The sequence below is a fragment of the Thunnus albacares genome, chromosome 15 (assembly GCF_914725855.1).
Source record: "Thunnus albacares chromosome 15, fThuAlb1.1, whole genome shotgun sequence".
Taxonomy (NCBI): domain Eukaryota; kingdom Metazoa; phylum Chordata; class Actinopteri; order Scombriformes; family Scombridae; genus Thunnus; species Thunnus albacares.
In genome coordinates, this window is record NC_058120.1 from 5,636,938 (window position 1) to 5,660,649 (window position 23,712).

The 23,712-nt window shown below is 39.3% G+C and overlaps 2 protein-coding genes across 4 annotated transcripts in view; one reads left to right on the plus strand and one right to left on the minus strand.

The window, feature by feature from the left end:
- Positions 1 to 23,210, minus strand: part of babam2 (BRISC and BRCA1 A complex member 2) — an 80,622-nt gene extending 57,412 nt beyond the window's left edge. The window contains exons 1-4 of the mRNA XM_044374057.1: positions 23,115 to 23,210; positions 22,532 to 22,687; positions 19,587 to 19,663; positions 15,151 to 15,245 (exon numbers count right to left, since the gene is read on the minus strand). Of these exons, the coding sequence (XP_044229992.1) occupies positions 15,151 to 15,245; positions 19,587 to 19,663; positions 22,532 to 22,668 (309 nt within the window). The 5' untranslated portion in view covers positions 22,669 to 22,687; positions 23,115 to 23,210. The remainder of the gene's footprint in view (positions 1 to 15,150; positions 15,246 to 19,586; positions 19,664 to 22,531; positions 22,688 to 23,114) is intronic.
- Positions 22,660 to 23,712, plus strand: part of rbks (ribokinase) — a 40,686-nt gene continuing 39,633 nt past the window's right edge. The window contains exon 1 of one of the 3 annotated variants that reach the window (XM_044374059.1): positions 22,660 to 22,739. Coding sequence is in view for 1 of the 3 variants with exons in the window: in XM_044374058.1 (XP_044229993.1) it covers positions 23,350 to 23,481 (132 nt within the window). In the remaining 2 variants the exon portion in view is untranslated. Of the gene's footprint in view, positions 22,740 to 23,250; positions 23,482 to 23,712 lie in introns of those variants that run through there. The other 2 variants (XM_044374060.1, XM_044374058.1) reach the window with 2 other exon arrangements.

Here is a 23,712-nt window from a genome sequence, read left to right on the forward strand (position 1 = left end):
ACAAACATAACTGCCTTAATGAGTTTACTGTTTGGATTTTGAAACGACTGTGCGTGTTATTTTTTAACAGATTTATGGTCCCTTGAGGGAATGGCACTTGTCGATTCTGGTTTTCACACAATCACTACCTTTTCACATCGACGTGATCTGATACAAGTCATCTTGGAAAGACTGAATGTGCAACTGGGGAAACTTTTTTCCCCCTTGACATACTCAATATGAGGATTATGAAGATGATGACGATATTTGAGATAAATAGGGTAATAAGTGGCTTAGTTTTGGGGAATGACGCAGGATTCTTTAAGGCCCATGGGTGATGAAAACTGAAAGCGATTCCTTTCCTGAACTCATTGTGAGAGTGAAAGAGTTCTGGAAGACTCAGACTATGAGTAGACAAACAACATGCTGTGCAAACCTGACATAACTGCAATGCCAAAGTTAGTGTGAAACTTCTGTTCATCATTGTTTCTCCCTGCCTTGCTTTAGCAAAGAAGCCAATTAAATGCAGGACAACCTAAATGATGAGCAAATCAGAATATAGAGAATCATTTCTGGTGTCTACTGAGTAGGAGGAATTGTTCCAGATGTGCTGGAAATACTGTATTTATTAATGCCAATTATATTAAGGTGTCAGAAGCAGGATGTCTTTGACTTGCATTAGCTTGTCTCCCTGTCTGCCGGTCTGTCTGCCTGTCTGTCTGCCTGTCTGTCTGTCTGTATGTCTGGCTGCCCATATTAGCCCAATGCAGAAAGCTTCCATTGTTCAGGAGCGACTCACATCCCTTGCAATGGCAAGGGCAGGCTAAACAGAGACAGTGACCTCATCGTCCTGATCCACCAGTGGTTACCAGCAATGCCGGGATTCCCGAAATGAGGGGGCGATGCAAACAAGGATGGGCATTGTCCAAAAGAAGCAGTCAGTGCCCCAGGGCAGGAGCGAGCTGAAACTGAGGAGAGAGTGAGGAAGTGCTGTGTCAGGATTGTGACACAGAATATCAGTGAAACGCCACTGAGGAGGAGAAGTAGGGAGGAGGGATCAGAGGTGGGAGAAGAGGAAGAAAAAAAGAAAAACACTGGAGAGCTCAGGCAAGTAGGCCAAGGCCAATGAAAACAGGCTTGATACTCTGCAGTCTCGGTTTCATTGGTAGGAAATAATGACATTTCTAACAAAAGGTGAAGTGAGGAGAGCTGCTGTTCAACTTTAATAATGAGTAAATGTTACAGTTGTGATTCACATATGTGACACTGAAAGATATGTTCTTCCTGTGAAAACTATTGTTCAGAAAAAGCACAGGAACATAAAAGATTCCTGTATGTTGAGACAAGAGTGCAGGAGAAACACTCCCTCAATAATTACAGCTAAGGTAACCTCAGCTGCTACGTTGGAGCTTTTCCCTGCCCAGTGACTGAGGAGCTGAGCTTGTACTAGGCCGCTCCCAGGTTAAGCAGGGTGTTGCTGGAGAAGAGCTAAGTTGACTCCTCCTCGTATAAATAAAGGCTTTTATGTATATTTTAACAAGACTAAAAGTCTACAGCAATGCTAGCAGCTTTGTGAAACTGTTCTCAGGCACAGCAGTGCTTTGAGCTAATTTAATACCAGCATGCTAACATGCTTATGATGACAATGCTATCATGCTGATGTTTAGCAGTTCTTTATGTTAGCATGCTAACACAAAGAACAACTGAAGCTAATGGGAAAGTCATTAGTTTAGTAGGTATTTGGTCATAAACCAAATTTTGGCCTGATTAACCCTGAGGGAGTATGAATGTCACCAAATTTAATGTCAAACCATCCAATAGTTGTCAAGACATCTCGCTCAAAACTACAAACATCAACCTCACAGTGGCGCCAGAAAAGTTGGGATCACCAAAATCAATATTCATCCCTTGGGAACCATGAAAGTTTGTACAAAATGGAATAATAGTCAGGGGCTCACCAAACTCAGAGGGATTCACCACATATGGACCATGAATGAACAAAATTTCATGGCAATACATCCAGTGGTTGCTGACATATTTCAGTCTGACCAAAAGGGTTGACCGACTGACTGACAGACCATCCTAGAGCCACGCTGCTAGCGCACAGTTATGGCCAATAACAGCACATTGTACTGGGTCCACTTGTATTGTACCAAATGTTCTGACATTGAATTAACAAAGTAGTGCTTGAATGCTGCAGCAAAGCATTGGTCAAACATAGAGGGAGAGAGAGAGTGAAACGCACTGAGCCAAAAAGCAATGTCCATGTGTTGCTACAGTATGTGTATGTGTGTGTGTGTGTGTGTGTGTGTGTGTGTGTGTGTGTTTGTGTATAGACATGTGAGTCTGTACAGACTCTTCACTGAATTGATTTTATACGCTCTGCTGAAGGCTGTGTGTGCCAAAACAAATCTATGTTTTTTTTCATGAATAGGATAAGCCCTGCGGAAAATGTACAGATTTGATACATAAAAAAAACAAAAGATGCAATAGTCACAATCTAGGCTATTTGAAAGCTGAGATTTAACTGATGAACTGAAAAAATGCATCTACATGCCCTCTAGTTCATGCTGTATGGAGGGAACATCTTTCTTAGGGCTTTATCCACAGGGGGTAGCTATCGTAGCCCTCAACAATACTCCCTGGTTCAATCTGGACCTTATAATCCAATTATTTTGTCACAACACACTGGTTAAACCTGTGTCAAATGATTAAGCCTAAACTTGGCTTATGATAAAACCTGTCATCTCTATTAAATAAACCACTGATACCTTCCATTTTTTGAAATAAGCACATATATTATAAAGCAATTTATAATCATATTACCTTAAGATATTAGGATTTGATTCAATATCAATGTTAAAAACTGTATATTAAAAATATATTGGATTAGCATTAGGATTTAGCATTTTGGGTATTCAGCAGTGGTTTCCAGCCAATGCTAAAAACAAAGTCAAAATAGCATATTTAGTAGACAGAAATATTGTAGAACACCATGCCTTTTAAACGAAAATACTAGTTTTGTCTGCCTTTTGATTAATTTTGGTTTTATTTAAACCTTTTCAAAATAGGCATCTGGCAAAGTGCAACTTTGATCAAGAAGAATATTAAGAAAATAGTTTGTTCTTGTAGAAAAATGAAGACATTTAGTCAGTTAGCTCTATTCCAATTCTCAGTGCCAGTGTGGGAAGTAGCAGTAAAGACCTGTGAAGGATGAGGTACGACTAAAATGTAAAGTTCATAAGAGCAGTTGTATTACAAGCTGGGTCTATTAAGTTTCAAAGGTGTCTATTTAGAAACCTATCATCAGTTATGGAACAAGATTAAGAGTCCCCAGCCATGTTACTGGCTCTGTGAAGTTGCAAACGTCAGAATGTAAACATGTTCACTATTACAACGCTAACATTCAGATTTTTAGCTGGATTACCATGTTCACCATGTTTAACATAGCTTCACTCAAAGCAAAAAATGCCAACCTGGAACTAAAGAAAAAGTGAGCAGATCACCAAGTCTGAAGGATTTATCCTGTGGGGAAAACCGATGTCATTTCATGGCAATACATCCACAGGCTGTCGAGAAATATTACTCTGAACCAAAAAATGTCAGCCTGCTGGTGGCACTAGAGGAAGAGCTAGAGGATCACCAAAGTCAATAAAGTTCTGTGGCAAATTTCACTGCAAATCCAGTCAATAGTTGTCAAAATATTTCATCGTGACAAGTCAGCAGGGTTAATCCTCTGGAGACCATGGCTAAAAACAACCTACCACGTAGTATTCTTTGAATAAAGAGAATACAGTTTAAATTGGCGAATTACTGAATCAAACTTATAAAGATCTTTCAGCATATGTCAAGACACAATGGTTCTTTTAAACTACCATTTGGGTCCATTAGATTGTAAATATGTTGAGGATAAACGAAGAACTCCGAAACAGTGTTTTCCTTTAAGAACAAAATGTACACCTAAATTGGGCATCTTCACACTGAATAGACCCAAGTTGACAGAATTATGTCTTCCTGTGCCATCCGTCTGTACCATCTTTGATCCAATATTTATCTTAGGCCAATGAGAGAGGGACTGGCATCTGAAAATGCAAGATAATTATATAGGCCAAGAGAAGATATTTGTTTTTACGTCTTAAATGTGATTTTTATAGATGCTGGCAACCTGATCCAATAAATCGCTGTAGACTTGAAAGTGTGAGGCATTAAAAAACTCCCAAGTATTAAATTAATCTCTGTTAGTCTCTAATTCAAGTGTGGGCTCACACCCTGTTTCGCCCCCGGAGAGTGCCAAGTCTAAGATCATGCTAAATTGCTCTTGTCATGTGTTTAAGACACTTGGCATTCTCAGCCCAGTGTTTTTTCACTGTGATCCGTGCAGTTTGTGTCCAACACAGTGCAACTTGTTGACAGAAATAGCACTTTTCTGACTACTTTTAACATGGTTCACTAACTGCTTTAGCCTTGTACCAGTGCACAGTGAGGGCTGATACTATTGTCCCATCTTAGTCTTGGCACTTGTGTCCCTTGTTTTCTCCCATCCATCAGCTGGTGTTTAGGAACTGCCAAACTCCTTTCTACCAGCCATCTCTGGTTGCAAACAATAGCCTGCCCACTAAAAGCATTCCCAGACCTGTCAGTGAGCCCTGCCAATAATAAACTCTAATAAAAGCTGGAACGCATTATTCCCTAAAGCAGGAAGGAAGCAGGAGCAACAGTTGGTACACTATGCCCAGGTTGACATAATCTTGCTTTACGGGCCATCTGAGATCCATTGTTAGAACAGTAACAGGGGACGAACTGGAGCAGCAGATAGGAAGCGCTCACCAATGCTTGGCATTCAGGATTACCAGGGGGTAACGTGAAGTTGGGAATGTTTCCTTTTCCTAGATGGGAGAATGCTTAGATTGGTTTTACACACCATTTTTTAGTGGGAGTTGTCCTGATGTCTAAATTACAAACAATGTGTCATTGTACGAGAACATGTCTTCTCTGAGGAGTCTTAATTTTGTTTAAAAAGTGGGAAAAAAACATTTAATCTAAGAGAGCAGGACAGATTACTGGCCAATGAGCCTGACTGACATGAAAGCATTAAAGGATAAGGATGCCATTATTTGATATGTTTTTATTATCAACAAATCCAGTAATAAAATCTGAACCAACAATGTTAAGCCCCTTTCACACATGCAGTCTATCCCTGAAATGTTCGGGAACCTTTCCTGCATGGGGTCATGTGTGAATTCGAACAGAGATGGATATTCAGGGAAATCTGTACCGCCAATTTTCCACCGCAGGACCTAACAACAATTCAGGAAAAGTGCCAGCACAGCTGTGTTGTGAGTGAAAGCAGTAACATTGCAGGGACAAGCACTTAAAGGGTTATGTCCGTCTGACGAAAGACGCTTTCTTGTGGAGCAAGCAACCAATCACAAGACTTGTGGGTGACGTACTGCAAGTTGGGAGGTGCTTGGTTTTGGCTTGTCTGTTTTCAACATGGTGGCCATGTCACAAACTTTCTCATTTTACAGCTAAACAGTAAACTAAAATATGTTTCTGAAAACATTTGAGGCGAGAAATAGGCAATGCAATGACATAATCTTGATTCATATTTGATCAGGACTGCCTAGTTTGAAAGTTTGATCTGAGTTTTGTGAGTTTCGCCCTCTTCTTCTGTTGAGTTTTATGGCAGTTGGCATCTGTAAGTTTTGCATTACAGGCATCTGCTGGACTGTGTCCCCCCCCATCTATTCCGGCATTGCCATGGCATGTGTGAAAAGGCGCAAGACAAATGTTCCTGAATGTAGCTACATATGTGAATAGTGAAAATCACTAGCAGTGCCTGAAAGGTTATCACAGTAATTTACTGGAAATTATGTGTAAAAGAGGCTTTAGTCTGTCTCTCAATACTTTCCAACTGACTGTGGCACTCAGCCCCAAGACCACTGATTCCCACCCAACATGTACATTTTTAAAAACAAAATAGCAAATATTTAGTATCACTTTTAAACAAAATAATTTCCGAAAACAGCTGGACATTGTACTTTGTAGCAAATGTTACTCAAACAGGGGCGAAGAGTGCATTTGAAGGGAACTATTTTCAGCTGTGAATTGATACATACTTGGAATTGTAAAGTAGTAAACCACAGCGCCCATGTTCATTGTATTGAAGAAACATGTCACCCAGTGATATATCAGGCTTTTCGCTACACAAGACAATACTTGTTAGTGGGATAAAATTAATTGCTGGTTTTGGTTTTCCATGGGATTAGCTGACAATTATAAAATGAATCACCTTTAAGCCTCATAACTTATACATACCAGATTCTATAACACCCTGTTGATATATTTGACATTTTCTGTCATGCACTTAAAAAGACCGCAGACTAAATTATAGGGGGGTGGTGGGAAATACCAGTAGTAAACTGGTGAATTGATCACATACAAAATAACCTCTTTTACCAACTGAGACTAACATAAACGAACTTAAGTGTGGGTCTCTCAGACACTATGTCTGTATTCCTGCTGCCCTGCAGGAATATAACAAGCTTTATGAACCATGAAAAATCATTGCACATATACTGTATAGTGAATATGTATGCATAGACTGAGCCTAGGGCTGGGCGATATGGCAAAAAATATTATCAGAATAATTTTTTCCATATTAATCGATATCAATATTTATCATAATATATCATTTGATATTGCTGCCAGTTTGAAGAGTATCCTGATAATGACTGAACCATGAAGAAACCAAAAGGTGCGTTAGTTAATATTTAGAATAGTTTATTAACATAAAAAAATGTAATGTAAACATTTAACTTTGCAAACATGCTTTATCTGTCTAACAAAACAATACAAGTTAGCTTGTCTTGTAATTTATTAAAATAATGTAAATAAAACAAAAAGCTGTGATTATTATCACATCAAATTTCTTTGGCCATCTCAATTTAGAGGCAGAGATCTGAGTAAAAAGTGAAAATTGTAAACCTGCCATTATGCTACATCTTTATTAGTTATACCACTTTCCCAAATGGGAAAGTGATATAACTAGTTTTCTTTATGAAATAACATTAGTGTTAGTGGGTAACTAGCCTTTCATTGCTACTCTGTTTACTTAGCTTCGCAGCTTTTTTCGGCTAGGGTTACTTTAGATGTGATGGGCAGTCCAGCTGTCGCCCTGCTATTGTTAGCACTAGCGTAGCCTTGTCAGCAGATGCAGCAGAGTTTGTCCCTCTTTGCCAGTCTGGGGCAAGCGGCAACCTCTGGGGCTGTGAAATGAAGACAATGCGGAAGTGCCAAAAACTGCAGTTCCTTGAATGGCCACTTGAGGGTGGCTCCAAAAGCGAATCAATCCCCATAGACCCCCATGTTAAAATACCCAACTTTACAGCAGAAAAATTTCCCCTTTCATGACAACTGTACGGGGGGTGAATTTTTTTATTACTCACTCGTTTCAATTTTATCAAGCTATAAAGTTATGCATAATGAAGGACATGGCTGCTTTGAGTGACAGGTCCGCCAGCCCCTAGGTGGCTTGTTTCAGCCATTCGGCCCGCCTCTTTGCCCATTTTTGATTGGCTGGGAGTTAGGCAGCGTCACGCACTGCCAAGATGGCAACGGCCGGAGCGGCTCACTTTGAGCTTCAAAACCACTCTTCAGAAACCAACGGGTGACGTCATGGTAACTACGTCCATATTTTTATACAGCCTATGGTCTGGGGTCACTGTTTACCCAAGGACAGACTCCGACATAGAGGCTAATCTGAGGGTGCGGCGGTATCATCATATCGCTTTTGTACCCCTCGGTTCCACTCATTTCTTTCCTCTATTCCGAAGGACATCCACTTTCTTCACTGGTAGCTCAAACAATGCTTTGCAGTAGGAAATGAGCGTGTACTTTGATGTGCAAGCCAGAAACTGTAGACTGACTGGCTGTTGTCATGTTTATTTCTGCTGTGTGATAGGCTGTTAGATCTATCCATATCAAGTTAAAAATGTCATTGTTGTTTATTATCGTAATTGACACAACTTTTATTGTGATCCTGTATCGAGATCGTTTTATCATGCCGCCTTAACTGAGCCCCGAGTGATTCTGGGAACTGAAGTGCATGTTGACTATAAGTAACATTATTATTAGTCAGACAGATAGAAAGATAGGCATAATAATCTGTTGAACTGACCAGAATAGGCTTTCATTATTAGAAATATGTTAATTTTTCTCACATTCTGGTCATGCACCCAAATACAGCCAATTGTGCTCCCCAGGTGGAAGAAAAGAGACAAACAACAAATCCACACTATGCTGTGGAAGCAGTTTCTGCTGGAATTTCCAGAGTAACTAGACAGAGCCTACCACTGAAACACACAGCAACGGACTGCAGGACAGATAAGTGGAAACATGTTGATGCTGTATCTAGGGAGGCCATCGAGGCTAACTCCAGGTCTCGGCCAAACACACACATAGACTGAGAAAGATGCAAAACACTGGGGAACTCCCGAAATGTTTAGTGCTGCATGCATCGCTGGACAAGTCTAGACCAGACAAATGATACATTACACACAAGAAGGGCACTGAGGGCAGACAAGTAGTAGTATTAGGTGAATAAAAAAGAGGTGCAATTGGAGCTAACTGTTCTTATTTGCTGTTCAGCACATGCACACTTACTCATTTCTCATGGTAGAAGATTACTGGGAGATACTGTAGCTAAAATGACACAAGATCCTAACAATGTTGTTGGGTCTGCAGACATAAGTGATGAAACATGTCAAAATATTTTTTTCCTGCAGTGAAGCATCCTGCTCCTCTAGAGGTTTCCACTTATCTGAGATTCCTGGGTCTTGCATTATTTCTGTCCCCGAATTCAGCGTGGGCGACCTGGAACTCTTGTGCTGTTTATCCAAATCAGTGTCAGTGATCTATGGTACACATGATTTGTAGTTACTGGGCCAAAACATACAAAACCACCTGTATAATCCTTTCATGGCTTGCACTGTTTAATTTGGACAACTGCAATACCTATAACTCATTGCACTCATGTGGGTGTGTGCGGTACGTGTGTACAACACATCATGGAGGGGAAAGGAGGTCAGAAAATTTACGATTACTGAATTGCGCATCACGATTACACAATGACGATACCGTCAAAACAAAAAAAAATATGCCATCATTAACAATCATAGTCAGACATGCTGAGAGGTATGTGTGTTGAATGTAGTTCATTTTATGTCGAACATATTCAATTGATTCACAATTTATGGATATTTTCAACAAATGTTTGTACGAAACTATTAAAAATTAAACTCTGTTCTGTAGTCATCATTTACTGAATTAGGGAAGAAAAAAAGAACCGTGTGATGAAACAGTACATCTTCTACATAAGGGATTTAAGTAGTACTCCCTCCCTTCCTGCCTCTGTCATTTCCTCTTCTCTGGTCACTTTTCCGGGCAACTCCTGGGTCGACCTACTCTCTTGTATTGCTGTCAATAAGCATGGTGAACACGTGTCTTCCCAAAGTCCGCTCTGCTGGGTTAACTCCCCTCCACCCGAGCAAAGTTCAACACAGACTACAATACTCTTAACGTGTGGTGCTGGCTGGAATAGAGTGTATTGTCAATGATAATAGTCTGTTTGGAAAAAGAGCTTCTGCAGGACTTGATAAAAAAAATGAAGGAAAGACTGTCCAAAAATATGCAGTGTTACATCACTTTTACGATCCATTGTGACTCACGCCCGCTTTCAGAACAGTTGTAAACACTTTCACCTTTGTGTGTGCTGCACCGTTCCCATAACCTTCTGAAATCGAAAAGCTGACATTCACACCCATTTAACGCATTGATTGGTCATCTGTGCCGAGGTGAGAAAGGAGAGTAGAGATTTGAAACACTTTTCACATTTCAAAAGGTGCATGGAGAGGAAAAGAAGTCTGAAGTATAAAGATCTTTATACTTCAAGTGTTACTGGATTTGACCCCTTCGGAGGTGAGAAAGGAGCCAGGGTTTGAACTTCTCTCTCTAGCTCTGCTTTTTCATTCTTGACACAACTATTTGTGTCACTTTTTATGTGAACAACCAAGTGCAACACAATGAATGACTTTCAGGAGATACAGTCTGAAGATACGCGTAGCTATCCCTGCATTTAAAGAATATTTCATCTCTCATGTCCCCTTCTCCTCTCGATGACCCTTGGCTTAGAGAGAATTTCATTTCTGATGTGGTTGGACAACACGTCATATGAAACAGTTCTGAGTGACCATAAACCAACTCTTAAACTTCATTGGTTTTAGGTATGTGCAGCTATATATGACAGCAATATATACGACAACTGAGTGTACATGCTGTACACAAACACATACATTCTTATACACACGACCCCACACCAAGGCTAGGCTAGCCCAACAAGCACCTTTAGTCACCAAGCACATTTATTTGGGGCTTACATTACTTCAGCTCCCATGGTAAAAACCAACAACACATGTTCCCCACTATTTAAAACTTCAACTACAGTCTCATTATGTCCACCACAGTTAAGTAATCTTTGATAAGCCGCGTTTTAACTGCCAAATGTTATCAATTAAACTTTTAGGTTAGATAGCCATAAATGTGTCAGAGTGGTTAAGTGATGATTAAAGTTAAATGGGCAATCATCTGTCAATATAGGACTTATTTCCAGGTTGAAAGGGACAATGCCTTCCTCTCTGCCCAAAATAAACCCATTAGACTGGCAGATGACTTTCCGCAGCCCCTGCACAATTAGACTTATGAAGCTAGTGCGAGGGGTTAACATGAGTGACCGGTTAAAAAACAAGCTTTACAGTACGTTTCAAAGCACTCTGAGGAAGGGAACTGCCCCGGTGGCCAATTAGCCACGGTCTGGATGCCATTTAGCCTACATTTGCACTTGCCAGTGAACCCTTGCACCCTAGCAACAATGCAACACTGAACCTCAATAAATGTGTGGCAGATTTTGCTCATATTCCATGGCTCATGCAACTGTTCTGCCATAAAAGGTTTATTTGTGGGACATGTGGCCTCTCGTCATCCAGCTGGAGTATTTAAGTCTCTTTCATCCCTCTTGCATTGTGGTTTAAATGTTGAAAGGACTTTTCTTAATAATCACTGAGGTTTGAGGATTTCTTCATTATTGCAGCTGTCACATTTCAAGTCTGAATTACAACACCTTCTACGGGAGACATGCAGATATTTCAGTGGAAGTCTTATTTTGTGGAGGGAAATCGTTTTTTAAGAATAAGATTTCCAGTATGGACACTGTACCATGCAGGGCTGTTGGTGGATGTATCATGAGCCTGTTTTTGTCTTGTCTTATTTTTTTCAACAGCATTAAGTTTCTCTGTCTAAACAGCAACACGGATAATAAACCTACTCAAGGCCTGGTGACAGCAGGGAAAAACACAAGGCTAAACAGGGAAGCTAATGATACCCTTGGCTGGCTGTAAACAAGAGCAATGTGTTGCTGAGACATCAAGAATTCAACCAGGCACTGACAGGAGGACCTAAAATTAGCCTAATGTTTACCCCCCTTTGGATTACAAAGGCCAGAAACATATTGCTTGTGAGGGGCAAAAGTTAATTCCACTTCTTGGCTTTATTTATCAGTAGCACATAATTATGTTTTTACTTGTCTTTAGCCAACAGAATCTCATCATTTTGTTAAAAAAAACAAATAGGTCACATTTTACTGTAGCTACGTGTTGAACAAGCTACCAGGAAATATTCTGCAGGTCCTGGGTTAATTTGTTTTAAGAGGATTCTTTCTAAATTCACACTGCTAGTGCTGATGGTAAAACTTTCCCAGAGGTAATGGGGGGAAATTTAAGGAATTACTGGGAATCCAGGGTTTTAAAGAGTTAGAGGGGGAAGTGCTTACTGAAAATGTACAGGAAAAAGGGAGTGAGTAGGAGAGGAGGATCTTGGCCAGAAACACAGACGCAGGAAGATTATGAAAGCATGAACAGAAAAACACAGCGAGAATATAAGTGAGAAAATAAACAAGCGGTAGGCTGCCAAGCACTGGCTCAGCAGAGGTACTTCCCCTTATGTGCACAGCTGGATTTATGAGACGGTGAGCAATACTCCCCTCTCCTCTCCCAGACTCTGACACAAGCAGGGGAATTTAGCTGCTCCATGCTAGGCTGCTTCAAAAATAGCATTGGATAGCTGCACAGTAGTAGCCTAATAGCAACAACAACAAGGAAGTGCTCATAGAGTGTTGATCTACAGTAAGACTTCATAATCTCTCCAATCAACACTGTGCTGAGTCAATGACAGCCCACAGATGCTTAATTTCATAGAGTAACAGGTTTGTTACATATGGTTAGCCAAAGGTGGTTTGATGACAGTGTTACAGGCCACACAGTCACCAATATCTGTCAGTTTTCTTCAGTTTCTTTAGCCTAAATGCAAATAGCAAATTGTGTGAGTTTAGAGCTAAGTGGAGAAAACATAGCAGCCAGAAAAAGGGTTAGGGTTAGGGTCAGTGTCAGGGCTAAGGTTAGGACCAGGGTTAGGGTTAGGGTTAGGGTCAGTGTCAGGGCCAAGGTTAGGACCAGGGTTAGGGTTAGGGTTAGGGTCAGTGTCAGGGCCAAGGTTAGGACCAGGGTTAGGGTTAGGGTTAGGGTCAGTGTCAGGGCTAAGGTTAGGACCAGGGTTAGGGTTAGGGTTAGGGTCAGTGTCAGGGCTAAGGTTAGGACCAGGGTTAGGGTTAGGGTTAGGGTTAGGGCCAGGGTCAGGGTCAGGGTACTGGACATAAAACAGCGTTGGCATCGAATAAAGTCTGGGGTTTTGCAGAATAATCCAATATTGACGTTCTTGTAATGGCAATATGGGCTGAAAGGTCATAAAAATTATAAAAATAAAAAAGGTTTCTGCCTGTTGGGCAAATTTCATGCCAATAATTTGCATCCAAAACAAAAGTTTCCATCCAAATGTGGTGCAAATAATAACAGAATTTTCAGAAAATCTGCAAAACAAAATGTTAATTAATGAGCATTGCCATCCACTACTGTTGTGTATGTAGTGTAGTGTAGTGTAGTGTATGTGAATGTTAGGAGTTGGTTCATCAAGCCATTGCCAGTGCCATTAAACCACTGCAGAAGAAGAGGGCGCAACGAAACATCATTAGAGGAGTGTTAGTCAAACCTCAAATGATGGAAAACCATGTGGGAAATGTGATGAAATATGACATTTGTTTATTTCATAATTTGAGGAGAGGAACAGACTTCTCGTCACTCCACGCATATCTGATGTTTTAATCTGACACTATTTTTCCTTTCTTCAGTGGAGTGGAAGCTTGTGTGACATTAAACTTGCATGATGTACAGTGGTTGTGATTTATTTGATAAGTATGTTTCCATTTCACTTTGTTACACTGTCCTTTTATTGATATAATAACTTTTCCACCTCAGCCACACCTAAAGCAATATTTTGACATATTTTCAAATTTCTGGCATATCCACTTTTTTTTAAAGATTTTTTTTTTTGGCATTTTTGCCTTCATTAGATAGTGAGCAGTGAGGAAGCAGACAGGGGTATGACATGGAGCAAGGTTGGAATCAAACCAGAAAAGTTGCAGTTATGTGGCATGTGCAATAACCATGTGGCTACCGGGGCACTCCCACTCTGTACTTTTTATGTGTAAATTAAAAAGGCACATGAAAAATGTGACCATTAGCTTTTGCAATATGCTGGTCAAACACAAACAACCAAAACATATAGAATCAAACACATAACCTATGCTGTTTGGCAGAGCAGTATAAGTCTCTTTCTGTCTTTGAAACACACATACAACCGGTTTTATCATTAGCATTCCTGCTCATGAGACAGATTTCCTCGACTGAGAGACGGAAATGTGTTTTTTTTTTTTTTTTTCGTTGTTGTTGGTGGTAAGTTGTGCTTGCCTTAAAATGGAGTGTAAAGTCTTGAGAGAAACTGGACTAACAAGGCAGGGCAAAACAAATAAGTGACATGTTTTCTGCCAAGGCCAATGTTTTTTATGACTTTATACAAAGTCTGTTATTCCTTCCTGGTGTGTTGAAGTTTCTCTTCAGCCTAAAAATGTTTTACACAGCCCAGGCCTGTGGTGGAAAATCTGGTAAAACTCACTGTCAAATGAAATTATACAAAAGAATATTCACAACATTTCCTGATAGTATGCCCTGATTATCCCGTTCCATCTCTAAAAATCTCAAGATGTTTCAGGAATCCCAGGACCAGACCTTTGAAAATAATGTAGAAAAAACTGACAATGAAATGCACGCATTACAAACAAAATTTATCTGGAAATTATGGTCATGTTGTGTGTGTAGCTGCTTGCATTAATACATAAGTAAACATTAAAACTACACCCTTTTTGCAAAGTACACATTGCTGATGCAATCCGTCCCTGAAAACCAGCTTTCATATCGGACGCAAGTTATTTACAAAGTCTACATACTTTATCTCGCTGTTTTCTGGTTAAAGGCGCAGCAACTTTGGAGACAAGTTCTTTAGATAAAAGCTTAGAGAGAAGGACGTTCACAAGTTATATTTACACAAAGTAACGTCAAACTAATGACATGAATTTCTCCTCCAGGTGAATTACCGAGAAGCCTGGCATTACTACGAACCTGTTTCTCACAGGGCACTTTAACATACATGTTCTACACAATCTGGTACAGCCCATTTATCCTGTTTAGGCTAGCTTGGAAATGATTCATAGCTTTACAGAGATAACCAGATTTGCAGATAAACAGTAAGTCAAAATAGAGCTTATGGCATAATGAACTGCAACTGCCAATTATTGCAACATTTCCAGCTATCTACCACCGCACACCCACAGTGGCTGCAGAGTGTTAGTTAGCTTTTACAAAAGGGTGTTTTGTGGCAGTGCTTCAACTCCCTCTGGCTACTGGGAGCAGTGAAGTTGTGATCAGCAGTTTGAGGCATCTGTCTGACATTTAAGAGCACATAGGAGAACCACGCAACACAGCAAATGAAAAGAAAAAGATCTGGCTTTAAGTGGAAAAGAACAAAAAACAAATCATGTGTGCAGAGAAAGGAAATAAATTATTTATTTATGGTAAAATAATCTCATTATCTCTGTCACCATTTTATTTTCTTCTGGAAAAAAAAAAAAAAAACAGAAATAATGATTCTCACATGAGCGTGGATACTCACCGGTAATTCAGAAGGTTCAGGGAGAAACTCGGCATCTTCTCCAAAAATAAAATCTGGAGGCAATTCTGGATACCGTGCATTAAATATGATATCCCCTGGAAGAAAAGAGGAAAACTGATTATCATCTGATTGATGACCTACCGCACTGATTCAGACTACATGAATCTGACACAAAAGTTGAATTACTTCTGCTATAAAATGACCTAAGAAGTATCAAGGGATGACCGATCACCTCACATAAGCCTATACTTATTTCTGCAAAAAACTCAATCTTAATAAGCCATTGTGAAGTGAAAACATATGTCCAGTGGAGTGTGATTATTTCATTTTGTCATTTCCTACATGTGATTATTTCATTTTGGGAAGATGTTTTGGGGTAAGTTTGAAGAGGTTTATTTCAGTTAATCAAGGCCAGTGGTGAGTCTGTGTGTCTGTTGGGAAAAGGGAGGTTGTGTTATGCTTATGGCTTCAGAGACCTGGGCACTGATTTACAGATTGTGTACACATGGTGAAGTACTTCCTGAGTTTTCACCTATTAATTCTCTCTTTGAGCTGCATTTTTTTGTATGAAAGATTCTATACAAATAAAGTCATTATTATTATTATTCACCTAATATTAGTGTGGGAACCTGCTTAACTCTGTCTAGTTTCAAGATGTGTGTTGAACATTGCTGAATCATGGGTGACTGCAGCAAGAACAAAGTGAAATTATCTTAACCCCTATGTCCTGACGGCTGAATCTGATATGGAATGGCTTGTTGAGGCAGTTTGGTTTTTTCTGCACGGTATGGATTTGAGCTCTGTGGTTTTTTTTTTTTTTTAAGCACCTAAACTGATGAGCAAACTTGACATTTACTGGTGAAGCTGCTCACATCCTGCCAAACAGGTCTGTCTTGTGAAGATAAGTGCACAGATATCTTTTAATATATTACCCAAGCAGGAACGTTAAAATCAAGTTTAGTTTGGGGAGTTTTTATTTATGATATTTAAAAGGAGGGGAACAAATAAGTACTGAACACGATCATTTAAAAAAAAATGCATAGTTAATTACTAATGCATTCGGATGAGATACAAAATAAAACTACAGATTGTAAACGGCCTTGGTTGAAGCAAGGACAAGACATCATGACATGATCACATAACACGCTGCTTAGCCTGGTTCACAATGTTCTGATATTATGTTACACAATTCTATTTGTGTGCTGCAAGACTGTTCTGTTCTGCTTTTTTTGGTCTTTCCAGCGACAGCAAAAAGAGACAAACGTACACATATGGAAGTATTTTTCCAGTGGAGAAGAGTCAAACGAGGAGACGAGAGAGAGGATGTGCGGTAAACGCTACTGGAAGTCAGTCAAAGATGTACTGGCATGATTCCAGACGGAAAAAGGAGGTCTCGGAACGGCAACCTTTACAGGTTATAGCATACGCTTTTATATATCGCTTTGTTCATACATCCTGAGACAGCCTCCACACTTCAGCTGTAGTCTGGTAACACACACACACACACACACACACACGGGTCTGCATAACGTGACTCCGCAAAGTCTCAATCAAAAGAGTAATGACACACATGGGTCTGGATAACGTGCCTTCATAAAATCTTACTTCTATTTCAGCCAGACATCTTATTGAGGTCATAAGGGCGTAATATGTACAACAACAAAGGCCACAAATTGTTGTTTAGCAGCACCAGCCACGGTGGTGAAATGGAAGGGGGGGTAGGGGGGCTTGCATTAGTGGTGCTTAGCTCTGTGCAGATTGTGCCACACTTTTGCACGCTATCAGTAGGCAGGTCCATAGACTGGCAGACACCAACCTGCGGCCCTGCATCCTTGATTAAACAAACGCTCTTCCTCAGGCCAGAGCACAGGAAAGCACAGCAACTAGTACAACAGCTGCAGAGATGTCACGTGCCATGCCAGAATGCCAGCGGTCTGTTTTTGTTTTGTTTTTTCTCAGGTTGCAGCCTTCATGTCTCCATGAATTAAAGACTTCTTCCTAAACTATGACAGAGTAAAGACGGGGTAGGCTGCACGGCCACATCACAATGTCAAAACACCTATCTCACAAAGAAGTACATTATGTATTATTCCAGGTAAATCTAATTATCTGGTGTAATTACGTGACGTCACTTTATATTTACTAGAAGGAAACTATGTCCAAAAATACTCAAGAGCTCAAGTGTTGGAACCAGCAGCTAAAACTTTCCAGACAGGTCTGAAGTCTCATCCTGCTATCGCCCAGATGGTGACAAACACTTTTTGCGTGTTTCTAAGTGACTCCACAAATGTGTTGCATATACTTCAATCTTACATCTACACATTCCTCGAGTCGCGCCACAACATCCTGACACAGGTCATAACCATTTCTGTTAGGCCAGATTTTTAGCAAATTTTGCTCAATAAGCAAAGGCCACTTCCCCTTACTAGCCGTGGGTTTTTTCCCCGCAGCAGGCCTGCATTTACACTAAACATGACACAAAGGAACTTCAGACACGTACTCTTGATGCTTTAGGCATGTCCTAATCAGTGCTGGAAAATAACTAAATACATTTACTCACGTATTATGCTTAAATGCAAATTTGAGGTACTTGTACTTGAGCATTTCCGTTTTTTGCTACTTTATACTTCCACTCCACTACATTTCAGAGGGAAATATTGTACTTTCTACTCCATTTATTTGACAGCTTTAGTTACTTTTCAGATGAAGATTTGACACAATGGATAATAGAACAAGCTTTTAAAATACAACACATTGTTAAAGATGAAACCAGTGTTTCCAACCTTTTTGGCTTTTAACATCTCACATAAAGCAGTGTGTAGTCAGGGTCACATTTCACATGTCTATGAGTTGTTAACAGCTCCACCAAATAGTGATTTTTCCTTCTAAACTTCTCACATGGTTTCATTTCAATAAATGTTCAAATGATCCAATATTTCACCGAAAATCAAAGAAAAAAAATCCAAAAGCTGAAAACATATTTGTGTATCAGAACTTTTGTTTTTTTCTTCTTTCCTCTCCCACTAATTATCTCATGACCCCTCAGATTTATCTGCTGACCCTTTGGAGGGGCCTGAACCCTAGGCTGGGAACCACTGGACTAAACTAACTGTATATAAAGTAGTTGAAACTAGCTCCACCTCCAGCAGCTACAACAGTAACATGCTTCAGTATTAGTAATCTAATGATGTCATATATCAGTCAGTTTACTGCAATACTTTAACTACATCAAGCTGATAATGCAAAACAGATTTTTACTTGTAATAATAGTATTTTTACATTGTTGCATTGGTACTTTTGCTTAAGTAAAAGATTTACTTGATTTCATTTAGACCTGCACGTTAACAGACTACTGTTACTGTTTACTTCCGTTAACTTGATTGGTGACAAACTGATGCCCACACATAATGGAGCGATGATAAATGATATGTGTGTGTATACGAGCCTAATATGGCTCTCATGACTCACAATACTTCCAGTAACACCGAATTGAAATCATTCGAAATCACGATAAGAATTACTCAACAACATCTAGTGATATTGCCCATTGGGCACGTTAGGAGGCATGCTCATGAGGGAAAGTCTCTGATGTGGGCTTCCTCTCAGAAGTGAAAGACCATTCCAGTAAAGTTAAGTGGCAAAAACAACAGCAGGTTTACTGGTATCACTTCACTGATTAAGCATCTTCATCATCAGAAAAATATTCATCATGTTTTTGTACTTCAGGAATTCCTGTGGGTGCTCTTGGTCTTATGCTTGTTTAGTAACTGCAGTTAAAATACATTCCTACGGTGGTGTTTGGTTAATGATGCATTTTGTTGAAGTGATACAGAGTGTTTACATGGTTTTTTCTATGACTGCCCTCTTTCTTTTTTTTTTCCCAGCTGTCCTCAGAGTTCTCATTACCTCAAAAAAAAAAAAGAAGAAGAAGAAGAGAAGAGGCCATGAAAAAGAGGTTTGAGGTTTGCTTCTTAGACATTTTGAAGGATCCATTTTCCCAGAGAGTAGATCATTTTGTAGCATGAGTATGGCTGGAGGATTAGGCTGTTGTTGCAGTCCAATTCAATATTTAGTGTTTTTATGATTTCACGTGGTGTTGGTGATTTCAGCTGGTGTAAAAGTGAAACCACCTCTCATCTTATCATCATCAAAGTGGCCCCCTGTGAGACGGAAGTGAACCTTTCTGCCCCCAAAACACTGATCAAGGTTGGCTTGAAATGTTTTATCTGGAATTAAATTCACTCAGCACTGACATACTCTTTTTAAAGTGTAGTCCCATAGCTCTAGACAACGAATCAATTAACCTGAGCTCAGTGAGCAAACCGCATATTGAAATGCTGTAAGTTCTTACATTTTAGAGTACAAAGAAACAAACAAACCGATGAAAAAAAAAACAGGAATTCAATTGCATTAAATGTGCTCAAGTGCTTACTTACATTTGAGGGTTTCTCCAGCGTAGGGGATGTGAAGTTTGAAGCGATCGCAGCAGGGACCAGGAGTCAGAGATGTGCATCTGAACGAGGAGGTTAATGAAAACAACAAAAGAGTCAGCGGGAACACTCGGTCTAATAGTCTGAGAGCAAGTAACAGTAAACATTTGCAAGGTTTCTGATTCATCAAAACACACTACATTACTGACTGTGACTAAAGATTGTGTTCTTCAGAGCGCCAACACATACTACTGTCTATTTATGTTAAATTCCACTCTACACATCACCAGTGTACAGCCTGGTGTGATGAGAAACATGAAGAAGTTGCAATTTTAAATGATTTTATGAGGACAAACAGGGAAAGTGGGTGTAAAGTTTGACATCAGACCGCCAGATTTCAGCTGATATTGACATGATTCAATCTTATCTATAAAAACTGGTCACTGTTGTACTAACACTAACAAACTGCCTGAATAAGGCCTGACAATAGGACCACCTGTTGCATACAGCCAGCCAGCTAATGAAATGTAACCTGCATGCACCAAGTGCGGGATATATTAGTGTTGTTTTTCTTTTTTTTGTGTTATTTTTACAGCACATCAGTCATAAAAAACAATAGATGTACTAGGTATAGGTATGTTGGATTTATTGTACAGTTTTACGTTAAACAGGGAAAATGATTAATTTTGTTTGTTTATAATTTACTTGACATACTTTTTTGTGAAGATCAGAATTCAGTAAATCTGAGAAATCTATGTCTGCATTTTTAAGTAGGACACTCAGCTTATAGTGTGACAAGAAACATGACAAAACTCTCACTAAATTTATGTGTGATTCATTTATGACACATTTCCTATAACTAAATTTAACTATTACATGTAGACTAGAAGTGATTAATTGATTTATCGTTATGTCTATAAATGTCAGAAAATAGTGAAAAACGCTCTTTATAGTTTGCCACAGTCCAAGGTGACTTAAGTTCACAATGATAGTGATAGTCTGTGATATGGCCTAAAGGAGAGAGAAGACCAATGGCTAGTAAGCAAGCTAAAGAAGGGACTTCTAATTTCTTCTTTTGTCCATCCAACAGTCCAAAACCAAAAGATATGAAGTTTACTATAATGTATGACGAAGAAAAGCGTCAAATCGTCACATTCGAGCAGCTGAAACAAGCATGTTTTGGCATTTTATCTGAAAGAATAACTAAAATGATTATTTAATTATTAAACTAGTTGCTGATTAATATTCTGTTGATCGTTATATCTCTAATATCGACTTTGGTTAAAACGCTCATTTAAGACACCTGATGCATCTCTTTTTGATGAGAAAGTACTTTTACCATTAAGGTCATTTCTTTCATTTTCTGCCCTACAAGTTTGCACACATCCCTGCTAAGACAATAATAAAGTCTTTAAATAAAATCTTTATCTTAATTAAAGATATGTAAATGACCACTATTTGACTTTATGAGGTTTCTAGTGGAGATGTGTTGAGTTGTAGCATCACTTCTTCAACATTAGGATTATTATTTAGTTTGCTTAGCAACAATCAAAAAAGTCCCTCTTTCACCACTAATTCCCTGACGATGAGCTCCTACAGCTTCCGTTTTCTTACTAGTTTATTAGAAAACAGCTGTTGCCAGATTAGTCTAAACCAAACATGCCAACCTGTCATCTGAAAGACTGATAACCGCTGAAAGGCCTTACATTGGTCATGTCTTCCAGCTGTGACTAAAGTCAATTGCAGATAAGCTGTAATAGGTCACATGATGACAAATGTGATGATCTTGTAGATATTTTTGAAAAATATATTGCTTAGTTAAGCACAGATACAGTTCCTTTAATAGAGTTGCAAAGTGGGACAAGTTAAAGTGTCCAGGGTTCAGTAAGAAAAAGTGCTGTTCATTTTCCCACATGGACGTTTCTAGGTAACTGATAGTTGGAGGGTATGAAACTCTTCCAGCTGAATCACGAGTATGAAAGATGAGCAAGTGCGTTAGAATATATGTAGTAAGTCAAACCTTTCTGTATAAAAATGTAAAAGCTATGACTGGTGAGAAAAATCCAACCACTGAGCCTAAAATGATATTACATGTACTGCTAAAGATGAAGCTTTGTACACTTATAATACATTCAAAAGTTTAAAGATCAGGCACTTCAGGACGAGGCAAAAATGTCTCATCAAAGCCCAAAAATAGATGAAACAAACACACCAGACTGCCTACAGAGCTGACAGGTTATTTTAGTTTGCAGTTTTTACAAACAGGTAGAGTGGGATGACTCGACTCTAATACTGTTATAGAGGACAACTGAACCAGCAGTCATTAGGATTTATCTGATAATGTATTGGCAAAATAAATCTTACAACAGGTCAAACATGAGAAAAAAGCTACAATGCATTATGTTGATAAATACCGCAGTAAGGATTTTGAGGTATCTTGTTATTTCAGAAAAACAGGGCACTTTTTTTTTTTTCTCTCATTGCACTTCCGTAGAAAACAGCGTTCTAGTGTCAAACTCTGCACATGCATTGTTCTGCACGGTGAAGCTCAAACATCCAACTGAAGGAGCAAGAAAAAATATGTTTTTGAGTGGAGGGAGACTTTAAATATTTATAAATATAATATATAAACAGTAATAAGTACTTTAAAGCACTATGTTTGCATATCTGCTGTGGGTTTAATGTGTATTTTCTGATAATCCCTGTATTAAAGTCTTTTGCACTGAATATTTACCAAAAAAAAGTTTAAATATTAGACACTGGGTCAGTCTTACATGATTGATACTAACGACTCAAAAGGAATATGTAGATATGTAAATTTTGTTTGCAGTGATTGCCCCAATTCCCATATCATTTGAATGCGCCATCCCTGCAGTGCTACATTCAAATGATCTGCGATATGACTCTTGTGTTTCACTCGGGGAACCAGTGGTGCAAAAACTACACCTCACCCAGTTTTGAGGTCTGTGACACGGAGACAGTTGGTGGAGTCCAATCCCACACGGCCGTCCCGCACCACGCTGCACAGCAGGGGCCGCAGCTCCGGTGATATCCGGTGCAGTGCGACCTCAGGGGACATACTGCTCATTGTGTCCGCTCCGAGGAGTCTGTGGACAGGACACATTCAGACGGTGAAGGGATAACGCAGTAAAAGTCAATGTATGTGAACTGCATCATGTACTGGATATGACACGGTCATCGCGTCAGAATCGATTATCAGTTATCTGTTCTGAGATTTTGACTTTTTGGGGGGACACACGGTAAATGTTCGCCGACATGAAAATGTGTTTAGGTGAGAAGTATATGATGAAACTGGTCAGGAGCACAACATTGAGACGGGAATAAAACATTTTCTATGACACTTGCCTCCACTCCATGTTTATAAACTGACATGTAGACTGGATGCTAGTTAGCTATCGTTAGTTTACGTCATACTGTATCAAATTGCTATAATTTGAACGTGCGGTTTAGTTAAAAAACAATGTCTCCAGTATTATAAATTGAAATGTAACCTACGGTGTGTGATAAGAGTACCTGAATGAGCTGGAAAGTCAGATAGTTTAAGCGTTGACTGTAATGTTTACTTCATGCTCCCAAACATTTCCGCTACATGTTGTTTGGGTCCTTAGCCACTTAGCCGTCCGTGATAATGCCTGTCGATACAATTAGTATTGCCATCCGCAGAGCCAAATTTCTTACAATAACATTACTGATAAAAGCACGTTTTTATTTTATATACGTATGCATGAGCAATTTTACGCAACAGTAAATGCGTAGGCACTTATTCAATCACAACAATGGGTCCGGCAGTAGCTGTAACATAGCAGCTGATATTGCGCACTTTGACCCTCTGGTCTGTCTGCAGTTGCTCACTCTACTAGAACAAAATTTTAAATGCAAGGTAAATAATATGTCGCATTTCTCTTCCTTACAACAGTTTGTTGTCAAAATACTTTATTTGACGTAAGCGTTTAATTAAGCTGAGTCATATTCCTTTTGTGTTTTTGTGATATATTGCACAATACTCCTAGCTAATCTTTCCACAGTTGTAATTTAAAAAAATTGACCAACGTTGCGCACGTAGTTTCTAGAAAGTTGTAGCTTAAAATTTGTTTTGTGTCATGTTGGCGTT